The sequence below is a fragment of the Xenopus laevis genome, chromosome 8S (genome assembly GCF_017654675.1).
Source record: "Xenopus laevis strain J_2021 chromosome 8S, Xenopus_laevis_v10.1, whole genome shotgun sequence".
NCBI lineage: Eukaryota > Metazoa > Chordata > Amphibia > Anura > Pipidae > Xenopus > Xenopus laevis.
Genome location: NC_054386.1, coordinates 94,754,498 through 94,767,502, shown reverse-complemented (window position 1 = coordinate 94,767,502; position 13,005 = coordinate 94,754,498). Strand labels below are relative to the sequence as shown.

Below are 13,005 nucleotides of genomic sequence, written 5' to 3'. Positions count from 1 at the left end.
GAGATTCAAGTCCTAGGAACCAGATTTGCAGCTAAAATTCCAAGCCTGAATTGCAAATACAGGTATGGGACCTGTTGTCCAGAATGCTCGGGACCTAGGGTATTCCAGATAACGGATCTTTCCATAATTTGGATCTTCATAAACCTAATAGGCTGATTCTGCTTCTAATATTGATTAATTATATCTTAGTTGAGACCAAGAACAAGGTACTGTTTTATTATTACAGAGATAAAGGAAATCGCTTTTTAAAATTTGGATTTTTTTGGATAAAATGGAGTCTGTGGGAGATGGATGTTTGGATAACGGGTTTCCGGATAACAGATCCCATACCTAAATTGCAAAATGCAAATATTTAAAATGCTTTGACTAAAGAAAAGGGAAATTGAACTACACCCACACGGCGTTTCCCTATTAGAATACTACCGTGAAAGTAAAGTGCCCAGAGGTTTTAGGATTAATAACGTGCCTACCTTGGGAAAAACAAACCCGGAATTTTGTAAGAAGTGGTGCCAAACCCTCGAGCGCTGTTCCATGGAGCTTATCCTGTTGGTTATTGAGGAGGTCAGCCAGGAGCTGAAGGCAGTAAAGTGTGACCTGTCTAACTTTGAAGCGGCGAATCGTGTAATCCTCCAAACAGATAAGCAGACTGATTGGCTGGGATGGATCCAGGAACAGACCGAGAACTATCGTGCGGAGCTGTTGGTGTTCAAAAACACAAAACGCTTGAAGGTACTGCAGGATTACCGAGAAGGTGCAGTCAGGGGCGGACCGCCAATGAGGCGAGCTGAGACGCTCGCCTCAGGCGGCAACGCCGGAGCAGTTTCCAGGGGCGGCAAAAAGCCGCTCCTGCACCTTTAAGAGCCGAATTTCCGGTTTTTAAACCGGAAATTCGGCTTTACGAATGCGAGAGAGCGCAATTGCGGTCTCCGCATTAGTGTTCCTGCCTCCCCTCCCGACAGGTAAGTCGGCGAGGGGGGGCGGCATTGCAGGAGCCGCCTCAGGCGGCCCTAAGGTACGAATCGGCGCTGGGTGCAGTATATCGGTGACAGCAGGGGGGAGTGTACAAACCCCGGAGACAAAGCCAGGAGTGGCGATCGCGGAGATCCCCTGGGTGCCGTACAGATATCGCACAATCTGAGAGTGAGGGGGAAGTCAGCGCGACAGGAGGAACTTTTCACTTTGAAACATGATTTGAATAATATTGGATTTTTAGATGTAGAAATATACAAAGTGGGGGAAAAATTGCACACTTGCATGTATGTAAAGCCCACGGACAGAAACACCATTGTTCACTACCACAGTAACCACCCGCGACATCTATTAAATTCCTTACCCAAATCCCAAATGCTGAGGGTGGTAAGAATTGATAGTGATATTAACAAGCGGGCCCAAGATCTGGAGATCATGAGCAAAACGTTTTTGGAAAGAGGGTATCCTCATAAATTGATCTCAGATACAAAAGAATGGGCATTGAATCTTGATCGGGAAATGGTGTTATGTAACAATGGAAATGTGGACCAAATTAACAATGGTGTTTCAAGGGATATTTATTATGTGAGCCAGTATGGTGTACAGTCCAACTACACGAAGCAATGCATACACAAGCCCTGGCCTATTGTAGTCAGTGACGAGAATCTGCCTAGTAGACCAAAGCTGAGTTATAGGAGAGGGAGAAACCTGAAAGAAAGTTTGAGCCCCTCTGATCCAATAGAGAAGTATATAAAATCACAAAGGCAACACTTCCTCACTCAGCGACCCGGGGTCTTTAAGTGTAGTGGATGCGTTATGTGCAGCAGCCTGATACTAGGAGATCATTTCCACCACCCACAAACAGGCAAAAAATACAAAATAAAACACAGGATGACTTGCACCACAACAATGGTAATATATATTATAAAATGTCCCTGTGGATTGATATATTGCGGAAAAACCATCAGGCAGTTGAAAGAACGAATAGGGATGCACAGATCAAGCATCAGAGCTGCACTAGACCCTAATAGGAGTGAAAAAGCGAAAGAGAAAGAAAAGGACAAGAAACAAGATATATCCTGGCAGTTGGTTGCGAAACATTGGGCTGAAGCTAAGCACAGTCCATCATCGTTTAGGTGCATGCCCATACACCATATACCCATGAGACCAAGAGGTGGGGATTATAATAAGGCCCTACTTAAAAGAGAGGCTTTTTTTGGATATTTGAGCTCATGTGGCTCCACAAGGGTTAAACGGACAATTGGTGATAAATTGTTTTCTGTGACAACATCAAAGCTTCCACCCAAGTGGGTCAATAAACAAGAAACGTCAAAGACAAGGTTTAAATCAATTTTATTGCAACATTGTTTTTAAATATTGTGTAACATTGTATTTTCTACACAAAGTCATTTTTTTTTAAATACGAAGTATATAATTTGTATGCGCTTTTACAGATCCCAGGATGTGTTTGATACTTGATGGACTATTTACACAGTGCACCAGTGCCACCTATTATATATATTATTATATTTTATACATTGTATGTGAAATATACAGGACTGTGGGTGATGGGAGAGTTTTTTTTTTTGAGGTGAATGACGTCACACTTGGCGCCAAATTCAAATGGGGGTGAGTGGTATAAAAGCACTACTTTAATGTACACGTTATCCTTGAAAAAGGCCCAAATGTGGGCCGAAACGTCGGATTGATGTACTAAATAAAATCTTTCTTGATGGAACAGTAAATTGGAGTGCGGGTCTTTAAAGCAAATCTATATGTGAAATATTTGAGGAAATATTGAGGAAAGTCCGGGTTTCAGAGTGCGGCTGCTTACTACTGACTATATATAGTATATATACTATATATATATATATATATATATATATATATATATATAGACAAATACAAGAGTCCTCTGCACTCAACCCATTATCAATATATTGATGAATGGTGAAAGATGAAAATGAAGCGTAGGACTGGCCAGATATGGGATGACTTTGACGTAGTTGTTCAGCTTAAATATATTGCAATATATGGACAAACAATCCCTGTTTTGTTTAGAGGGTAAGGCATTTTTCAGTAGCTTAAGGCACAAAATGTCTCAATGTCCTTAATATATTGATAATGGGTTGAGTGCAGAGGACTCTTGTAGCTGACTATATGTATTTTGTGGTCACACCCTCATTGCACCCCCGCCTAATGGTTTTAAAAATTAGTGGTGAGCACAACTTTCCCTTGTTTGTTTTATATATATATATATATATATATATATATATATATATATATATATATATATATATATATATATATATATATATATATATATATATATATTAGGGATGCACCGAATCCACTATTTTCGGTAATTGGCCGAACCCCGAATCAGTCACAAAAGATTCGGCCGATTACCGAACCGAATCCTAATTTGCGTATGCAAATTAGGGGTGGGAAGTGGAAAACATTTTATACTTCCTTGTCTTGTGACAAAAGCTCACGCCATTTCCCTCGCCAGCACTTATTTGCATACGCAAATTAGGATTCAGATTCGATTCAGCCGGGCAGAAGGATTCAGCTGAATCCGAATCCTGTTGCAAAAGGCCGAATCCTGAACCGAATCCTGTATTCCTGGATCCTGGATAAAAGCTTCTGTTTACATCAGAGACACCAGCATCTTGTGGGTAGCAAGGTTCAATAAATCAATAAATCAATGAAATACACATTATAATAACATGCAACTATACAACATTGTTCTCCAATTGAGTGGAATGTGCCACACATGGGGGAGAACAAGACGTGACATCTTCCTGTAGATTTACAACAAAGTGTATAGCGCTCTGCTGTAAATCTATGGGTAAATATTGCCCAGTAATAAAGTGGAGATTTCCCAGTGTGATGGAGCAATACACAGTGCAGCCACATGGGGGCAGGCAATGGGTTTACAGAGACTCACAGATATAAGGGCGCTACAAGGGAGGTCTTGGGTTCAATTCCATTGGCAATATCTGTATGGTGAAGCCTCACGTTGGCAGAGTTTTAAAGCAAAAAATACAAATAGTTAGATGCTGACTTCACAAATAACTAAAGGATGGGGCAAGGAGGGCATGGGGCCCCAGAATCAAACGGGTCCTTAAAGGATAAGAAAACCTTTAAAATAAGTGACTGTAAAATTGATGATGTGGCTATTCTAAGCGCTTCTGCAATGTACATTCGTTATTGAATTTTTTTTAATTCCAAGATATTAAGGGATACATGCACTGTTAATTAGGGATGTCGCGGACTGTTCGCCCGCGAACTAATTCGCGCGAACATCGACTATTCGCGTTCGGCGAATGTTCGCGAACGTCGCGCGACGTTCGCCAATTTGGGTTCGCCTTAGCTGGCGCTTATTTTTGCCCTCTCACCCCAGACCAGCAGATACATGGCAGCCAATCAGGAAGCTCTCCCTCCTGGACCACCCCCACACCCCCTGGACCACTCCCCTTCCATATATAAACTGAAGCCCTGCAGCGTTTTTTCATTCTGCCTGTGTGTGCTTGGAAGAGCTAGTGTAGGGAGAGAGCTGTTAGTGATTTGAGGGACAGTTGATAGTAACTTTGCTGGCTAGTAATCTACTTGATACTGCTCTGTATTGTAGGGACAGAACTCTGCAGGGATTTGAGGGACATTTTAGGTTAGGTAGCTTTGCTGGCTAGTAATCTACCTTCTACTGCAGTGCTCTGTATGTAGCTGCTGTGGGCAGCTGTCTGTCCTGCTGCTGATCTCTCATCTGCATCTGTTCTTCAAACAACTGCCACCTAGCTGTCTAAATATCAATAATAATACCGTCTCCAGAAACACCACCCGAGTGACGTTTTTCAAGCAGCAATAATATATTCCGTATCCAACGGCTGTAGTGTATACGTTGCCCTTGCAGGCATTATTTGCCCAGTCTTTAACCAAGTGCCACCTAGCTGTGTGAGCTTTTTCACATTCCGTGTCCAGAAACATCACCTGAGTGACGTAGTGTGATTTCTGCCCTTTACAGCACAAAACGCAGCGCTGTGTCAACAATGGATTTTTCAGATACATTTTTGCCCTTGATCCCCCTCTGGCATGCCACTGTCCAGGTCGTTGCACCCTTTAAACAACTTTAAAATCATTTTTCTGGCCAGAAATGTCTTTTCTAGCTTTTAAAATTCGCCTTCCCATTGAAGTCTATGGGGTTCGCGACGTTCGCGAACTATTCGCATGTTTTGTCGCAAGTTCGCGAATATGTTCGCGAACATTTTTTCCGCCGTTCGCTACATCCCTACTGTTAATATGAATGAATTTTGTTACAACAGCGCCACCTGCTGGTCAGTTTCCCACCAGTCTGACCACCAAGTAGTCAAGGAAGTTGTCAGGAGAGAGAAAGAGGCTGCTCTGATGTTCTTCTGCTTAGGAAAGATTTGAGAAAGGTTTCTAATTTTTTTCCTAAGCAGAAGAACATCAGAGCATTAGCGCCAGGGTCAGCTCAAGGGTAGAGCCACCCAAAACAGTTTTAAAAAAAGATTGCTGAGGATTTCACATTTAAGAAAACAGCCATCTTTAATACTTTAGCCAGAGTTTTCCACTCAGGAGAAGAAGGCAGAGCGAGACAAGAAGCACAGGAGGATTGAGAGAGATGAAAAGTTTGGACTATTCTGTTTGTACAAGTGTAGGGTAATACTTTCAATGTATACATTTTCTGTAGTCATCTTTGTGGTTTATCTGGGGTTAAGGTAGTGTTCATTATTGATTGGCTTCAATGATATTACTGGCTATTGTGCTCATTCTATATTTTCTACAGTAATGTTATTGTCATATTCTTGGTTAATGTGTTAATTGTTTATTTTCTGTTTTGATCTCCCCGGCATGCATGGATAATTATGGCTCAAGGGAGCGCCAAAGGAGTCGTGGCCTAAAACTTTTGCCATAGGACCATGCAAATTGGATTTTGTCTGGGCCTCAAGATTCACTTTCTCTATATTTTGTTGCGACATCCCTGATTTGTGTAAGCTGTCAGACTCACAGCCATGAATACTCTGGAGTTTGGGTTGAACAGTGACATTTCCATTAACAGTGTAGTTCAGTGACCTCCAGCTAATGACATTCCCACTTCTATACCTTTTATGTAGCAGAACCCGTTTTAGGTTCTCAGGAGACAAAACCCTATTCCACATATGGACATCACATATTTCCCCTTGAAATGAAATTTGGGAATCCCACTCGTTACGATAATACAATCGCTTCTGACCCAGGATGATACCGTCCTGGAGATCAATAGAAGAGCCTTCCTGCAGGACTGTGCGAGGGGAGACTTTTCCATTAACCCAAAGCTGTAGAACTCCAGTGTTAGAGTCCCAGGTCACACAGATGTGATTCCACTCCAGAGGATCGGCCTTTTCAGGAATGGATACCTGCTCATTGTTTATTACGATGTTGGAAAAACAGTACGGCAATTCTGAGGAGTAACATGGTACGGACTGGAGAACAACAGACATTTCGATCTGTGACTTTGGGGTGCCCACATTAAAAAAAGCGTATCTTCTGCTGATTGAGTAGCTCCTCCAGCAAACTGTGAGTTTATCTAAAGGCTCAGTCACCATTGGGGTCAGAACCACATAATCAGCGACAGACTGACTGGGGAACAGGAACACATTTCTATCCATGTCTAGAGATTAGGAGGGAAACAAAAAAATACAGTTACAGGAACCTTTCAGACAAAAGGGAAAACAAGCAATGTCGATTCCAATATTAGGGGGTTTCTAGAACTGGATAAAATTGGCAATTTATTACATCTTGGGTAGTGATGGGCGAATTTATTCGGCAGGCGCGAATTTGCAGCGAAGTTGCGCGATTTGTGAATAAATTCACGAAATGGCCGCGTAAATTCGCTGGCGTCAAAAACAGACGCCAGCGTCAAAAACGAGATGCCAGCACAGTTTCACTAATTTTTCGCAGTTTTGCGAATTTGCCCATCACTAATCTTGGGTTCAGTTCAGTGATAAAAGGGTTTATCAGGTGAAAAGTCATGGACGAGATTCAATTTAAGATGCAGTTCAATTCAGCAAAACGGAATTGTTCATTTATTGACTATGGCTATGGGAAAAAAACTGGAAGTGAATTAGGAGAAAAGTTTTTTATTCTTGAATTGAATTTCGTTCATGAGTTTTCACTTGATAAACCATGAGATAACTTTTTCTCACATTAACATTTCTATCCATGTCTAGAGATGTGAAAACAATAAAATACAGGAACCTTGCAAGCAAAAGTGAAAACAAGCAGTGTAGATTCCAATATTAAGGGGTTTCTAGAACTGGATACAATTTGCAATTTATCACCCTTTGGGCCAGATTCCGTTCATTGAGAAAAAGTCATGGACGAGATTCAATTTGAGACGCAATTCAATTCAGAAAACAAAATTGTTTATTGTTTATCACATGAAAACTATATTGAAGTCTATGGGATAAAAACTGTGAAGTGAATTAGGAGAAATCCTCAAATTGAATTTTGTCCATGACTTTTCCCGTGATAAACAAAGAGATAACTTTTTCTTGCATCAACATTTCTATCCATGTCTAGAGAGGAGGAGTGAAACAATAAAATAACGTTACAAGAGCCTTACAGCCAAAGGAGAAAATAAACAGTGTAGATTCCAAAAACTAAATGTAAAACAAAAAAACAAATTGAAAAGTTTCAATTTGAGAGGCAATTAAATTCAGAAAATCTGAATAGTTTATTGTTTATCAGATGAAAACTGTATTGAAATCTGGAAGTGAATTAAGAGAAAAGTTTTTCATCCTCAAATTGAATCTCGTCCATGAGTTTTCACTTGATAAACCATGAGATAATTTTTTCTCACATTAACATTTCTATCCATGTCTATAGAGAAACAAGAGGAGGAGAGAAACAAGAAATTACAGTTACAGGAACCTTACAGCTAAAAGTGAAAACAAGCAGTGTCGATTTCAATATTAGGGGGTTTCTAGAACTGCATAAAATTTGCAATTTATCACCCTTTGGGCCAGATTCAGTTCCGTGAGAAAAAGGTTTATCAGGTGAAAATTTATGGATGAGATTCAATTTGAGATGCAATTCAGAAAAACCGAATTGTTTATTGTTTATCACATGAAAACACTATTGATGTCTATGGGAAAAAACTGTAAAGTGATTTAGGAGAAAAGTTTTTTATCCTCAAATTGAATCTCGTCCATGACTTTTCACGTGATAAATGATGAGATAACTTTTTCTCACATCAACGTTTCTATCCATGTCTAGAGAGGAGGAGTGAAACAATAAAATAATGTTACAGGAACCTTACAGCCGAAAAGGGAAAACAAACAGTGTAGATTCCAAAAACTGAATGTAAAATAAAAAACCAACAATTTAAGGAAAAGGTTCAATTTGAGAGATTCAATTTGAGAGGCAATTCAATTCAGAAAAACTGAATAGTTTATTGTTTATCAGATGAAAACAGTATTGAAATCTATGGGTAAAAATCTGGAAGTGAATTAGGAGAAAAGTTTTTTAACCTCAAATTGAATCTCGTCCATGGCTTTTCATGATAAACAATGAGATAAGTTTTTCTCACATTAACATTTCTATCCATGTCTATAGAGAAACAGGAGGAGAGAAACAAGAAATTACAGTTACAGGAACCTTACATCGAAAAGGGAAAACAAGCAGTGTCGATTCCAATATTAGGGGGTTTCTAGAACTGCATAAAATTTGCAATTTATTATCCCCCTTTGGGCCAGATTCAGTTCAGTGAGAAAAAGGTTTATCACGTGAAAAGTCATGGACGAGATTCAATTTGAGATGCAATTCAGAAAAACGGAATTGTTTATTGTTTATCACATGAGAACTCCTTTGAAGTCTATGGGAAAAAAACATAAGTGAATTAGGAGAAAAGTTTTTTCCTCGTATTGAATCTTGTCCATGAGTTTTCACGCGATGAACCATGAGATAACTTTTTCTCACTGAATTGAATTTGGCCCTTTGTGTTTATAACTGGTTGGATTTGCTGCTCTTTATTCACCTTCTTGTGCCATGGATCCAGCAATGAGTAAAAGCCACAGAATTTGCATCTCCATGTTCCTTAAAAAAAAAAACACAATGAATTTGTTATGTAACATCATATTTCTCAAACTGTGGGATGTAGAACATATACACAAAGGATTTAAATTAACCCTCTTGAAAATCGACACGTGTTTTTGTCAGAGAACATTGAATGACAGTGGCTTTCATGTTTGACACCCCATCAGAAAGTTTTGGATCAAAATGAAGACAGATCTTTGCAAAAAGATTAAAACTAATGACAATGATTTAATGACCATGAATTAAACAAAAACCAAAAAGTTTGGGGGGGGGGGGTGAGGGATGCTTTTTAGAAAACAACTTTCCAATATAGTCCATCTGTTTCCTATAACTTTTAAAGAATTAAGAAGGTACCACCACCCCCATCTTCCTCATGTTCAAGCCAACTAGGTGTGTCATTCTAACAATGTATCTAAAGTTGTTTGTTAGTCTCTCCCACTGAGCAGTCAGATTTTATATCCCATAATCCACTTCACCAACCATGTGATTGATGGTAATGATATTGTCCCCAACAGCCAGACTACTTCTGCCTAATCCACTTCTCCAACTATGGGCCAGATTCAATTCCATGAGAAAAAAAGTAATCTCACGAGTTTATCCCATGAAAATACATGGACAAGATTCAATTTGAGGAGAAAAAGCTTTTCTCCAAATTCAGTTCCAGTTTTTTTCCCATCGACTTCAAATGAGTTTTCATGTGATAAACAGTGATATAAGTTTTCTGAATTGCATCTCAAATAAAATTTCTTCCATGACTTTTCACGTAATAAACCTTTTTGTCACTGAATTGAATCTGGCCCAATGTGACTAATTGTAATTCAATTGTAAGTAATAGTAGAAACATTCTATTTAGCAGCCAGACCTCCTATCCCATAATCCATTTCCCCAACCATGTGCCTAATGGTAATGATATTGTCCTAGGCATCCAGATTTCCTATCCCGTAGTCCAATTTCCCAACCCTGTGACTAATGGCAATGATATTACCCTCAGCAGCCACATGAAATTTATTTAGCAGATGTTATTTTATATCAGGGATATCAGGATGGGTTTATACACACATATTTAATTGCCCTCACCATCAACAAACTTTTTTGTTGCTTCAAGTAAAAATACTGTTCCTTACATTTAAGGGGTGGCCTCTTGTTCTTTGTTATTTCTATGGAGAAAAGATCCCCTGCTATCTGTCTATAATGCCCTCTAAGAGTAATCACATCCCCTATTCTCTAGAGTAAACAACCCCAACCGTGACAGTCTACCATTACAATTTAAATCTTCCATCCCTCTAACCAGTTTAGTTGCACTTAGTCTCTGCACTCTCTCCAGCTCATTTATATCCTTCTTAAGGACTTGAGCCCAACATTGCACTGCATATTACAGGTGAGGTCTTACCTGGGATATTTGTAGATGCAAAGTTATTTTGTCTTCCCTCAAATTATACTCATATCTATATACTAAAGTGTATTGTATTTATTATAGTAGCCTGTGATTAATGCTCCCTAGAGTTGTATAGTCTGTTATCCACAAAAACTCCCAAATACTTCTAAGCTAAGGAGGCCCCCAGCACACTTCCATTTAGCATTTGTCAATGTTAAACATAATTAGCCAGTTTGCCGTCCAGTTCTCCAATTTATTCAAATTTCTCTGTTCTCTGTGCTCCAAAAGCCATTTACATAGATCTCTAACAACTGTTGACTGAACTACTTGGAAGAAATTATTAGTGCATGAACTCCCAGATAGTACGTGTAAGGCTATGGTAAAATGGAGTGGCACCTTTTCTCGTGAGCTATGAGTTTGACCATCAATATGCCCGGATGAGACTCAAGACCTCGCAACGGTTTGGAGGCAGGGTGCAGTACAAGAGTAACTGTATGCAGAACAGAATAATTGGGCACCAATGGTTTTTACTTAAGTATAGAACATATTTCTTTAGGAACATAATTCAAATAGGAGTTTAATGAGAGATAAGGCAGGAACATAGAGCATTCATGGATACTAATTATTATACCACCATTACCAATGGTCAGCATATATCCCCGCAGGGTAAGAGAGAGTATACAAAGTGTAGACAGTGGCACTCCCAGCTTTCTCTCCCTAAACCCTGGCTCATAGTCTTTACTTCTAGGTATTAGTACCTGGGACCCTAGTCCCACTCAACACTCCTCAGTGGAGTCTGTGCTGCTAGACTAAATAGCCCTGACTAACTATCACACATAGAGCAATCTATTATTATTATTTTTATTATACAATGACAGTGGCTAAAGCTGGGAGCTCTAGCCGTCATACTTAGACCCAGGAAGAGGAGATTAGCTCCTGTATAATCTAAAGGGCTCTTCAGTGGCCAATCTCTAGGGGAATGCACAACATAAATAGGGAATAGATTTATTAGTCCCCTACATATGGAAAAAGCAGTGTCCTTACTTCTCACCGAAACGTCTACCTTTTTATATGAACAGTTGTCAGAGTACGGGAAACAAGAGCGAACATAGAGCCAACTTTTGTTAAAGAAATTACACAATATGTTGAGGTATGGGACCTGTTATCCAGAATACTCAGGACCTGGGCTTTTCCGTATGGTGGATCTAATTTGGATCTTCATACCTTAAGTCTACTAGAAAATCATGTAAACATTAAATAAACCTAATAGGCTGGTTTCGCTTCCAATAAGGATTAATTATATATTACTTTTGATCAAGTAGAAGCTTCTGTTTTATTATTACAGAGAAAAAGGAAATCATTTTTAACATTTGGATTATTTGGATTAAATAGGAGGGAGAGAGAGCCTTTCTGTAATTAGGAGCTTTCTGGAAAACAGGTTTACAGATAATGGATCCGATACCTGTACATGTATATTGGTGATAAGATTACTTATGAGCTGGGAACCTTACAATTTTTGTTTAACCTAAGATCTCCTTGGAACCAATCATACTGGGTCAATGAAAAATACATTCTTTTTCTGACTATATAAAATAATTTGAGATTTTTTTCACAGCAATGTCCTTTTCATATGTATGTTCACACTTTACTCTATTTCTTTAATTACTTTATTAAACTATAATGGTTTTCCTTTTCTAGGTCCTGCTTTGCTTCTCGACTTTCTCGACTTTCTATTTTCCTTCTTTGTTTGACCCTGATAATATGTTGCATTGATGCTCTTATAAAAGGTTTATAAAAGGTTTGTTGTTTTAGTTACTCTCTTGTTGTAGCTGCAATAAAATACTAAAGGAGATCATTGAAGGTTCCCAAACAGGGTGCTCCTCCGCTAGTGACAGGCATGAAACATCTCGAAAGCAATGCAAAATGCGTTAGGTGGACAAATTACTTACCAAATAAGGGCATTATGGCTCTTGGAGGCTTTTATAAGGCTCATTCCCAGTGACTGGGTTTCATAGCTCATATTATCAAACTAATCTCATAAAAAAACTATAAACTAGCCTTCAAGACTAAAAAAAAATAATTTAAAGTAAAATCAGACTTCAGTTCATAAATCACATGGTTATTAAATCTGTTTTTGTTATGGAGTCTTGCTGGACGTCAAATTATGTATTATGGTCATGCCAACATTAATCCAAATCATCAGCCCAATAAACAGATACAAATGAACAGGATAGCTCAATTTACCTGGTATATTAGTATAGTGTGTGTGGATCCTGTATGATGAGCAGGGAAGGAATGGCTGTATCCGTGTTGGAATCCCAGAGAACTGCTTACGGGAACCCAGGCTCCTCCTTATATGCTCTGTGCTTCCTATTCATGGGAATTGTAAAATTTGAAGTTGATATCTAACCCTTAAAAGGAAGCGACTACTTCTCTTTGATTTTGAATATAGTCAGTTTTTACGATGCCTGATGATTTGCAACAGAAGAAAAAACGCCAATGTAAAAAGGGAAAAAAACAAAGGATGTTGCTGTCTGTTGAGTCATATGCACTCAGACCTGCTC

The 13,005-nt window shown here is 39.0% G+C and overlaps 1 protein-coding gene across 1 annotated transcript; it reads right to left on the bottom strand.

Moving 5' to 3' along the window:
• Window positions 1–5,807: 5,807 nt before the first annotated feature.
• LOC108700328 (C-reactive protein-like) lies at window positions 5,808–12,779 on the bottom strand. Its single transcript, XM_018233420.2, has 3 exons — window positions 12,686–12,779; window positions 9,008–9,066; window positions 5,808–6,640 (listed from the first exon to the last, which is right to left on the bottom strand). The coding sequence occupies exons 2-3, from the start codon at window positions 9,060–9,062 to the stop codon at window positions 5,808–5,810; spliced, it is 888 nt and encodes a 295-aa protein (XP_018088909.1). The 5' UTR covers window positions 9,063–9,066; window positions 12,686–12,779.
• Between the last annotated feature and the right edge of the window lie 226 nt (window positions 12,780–13,005).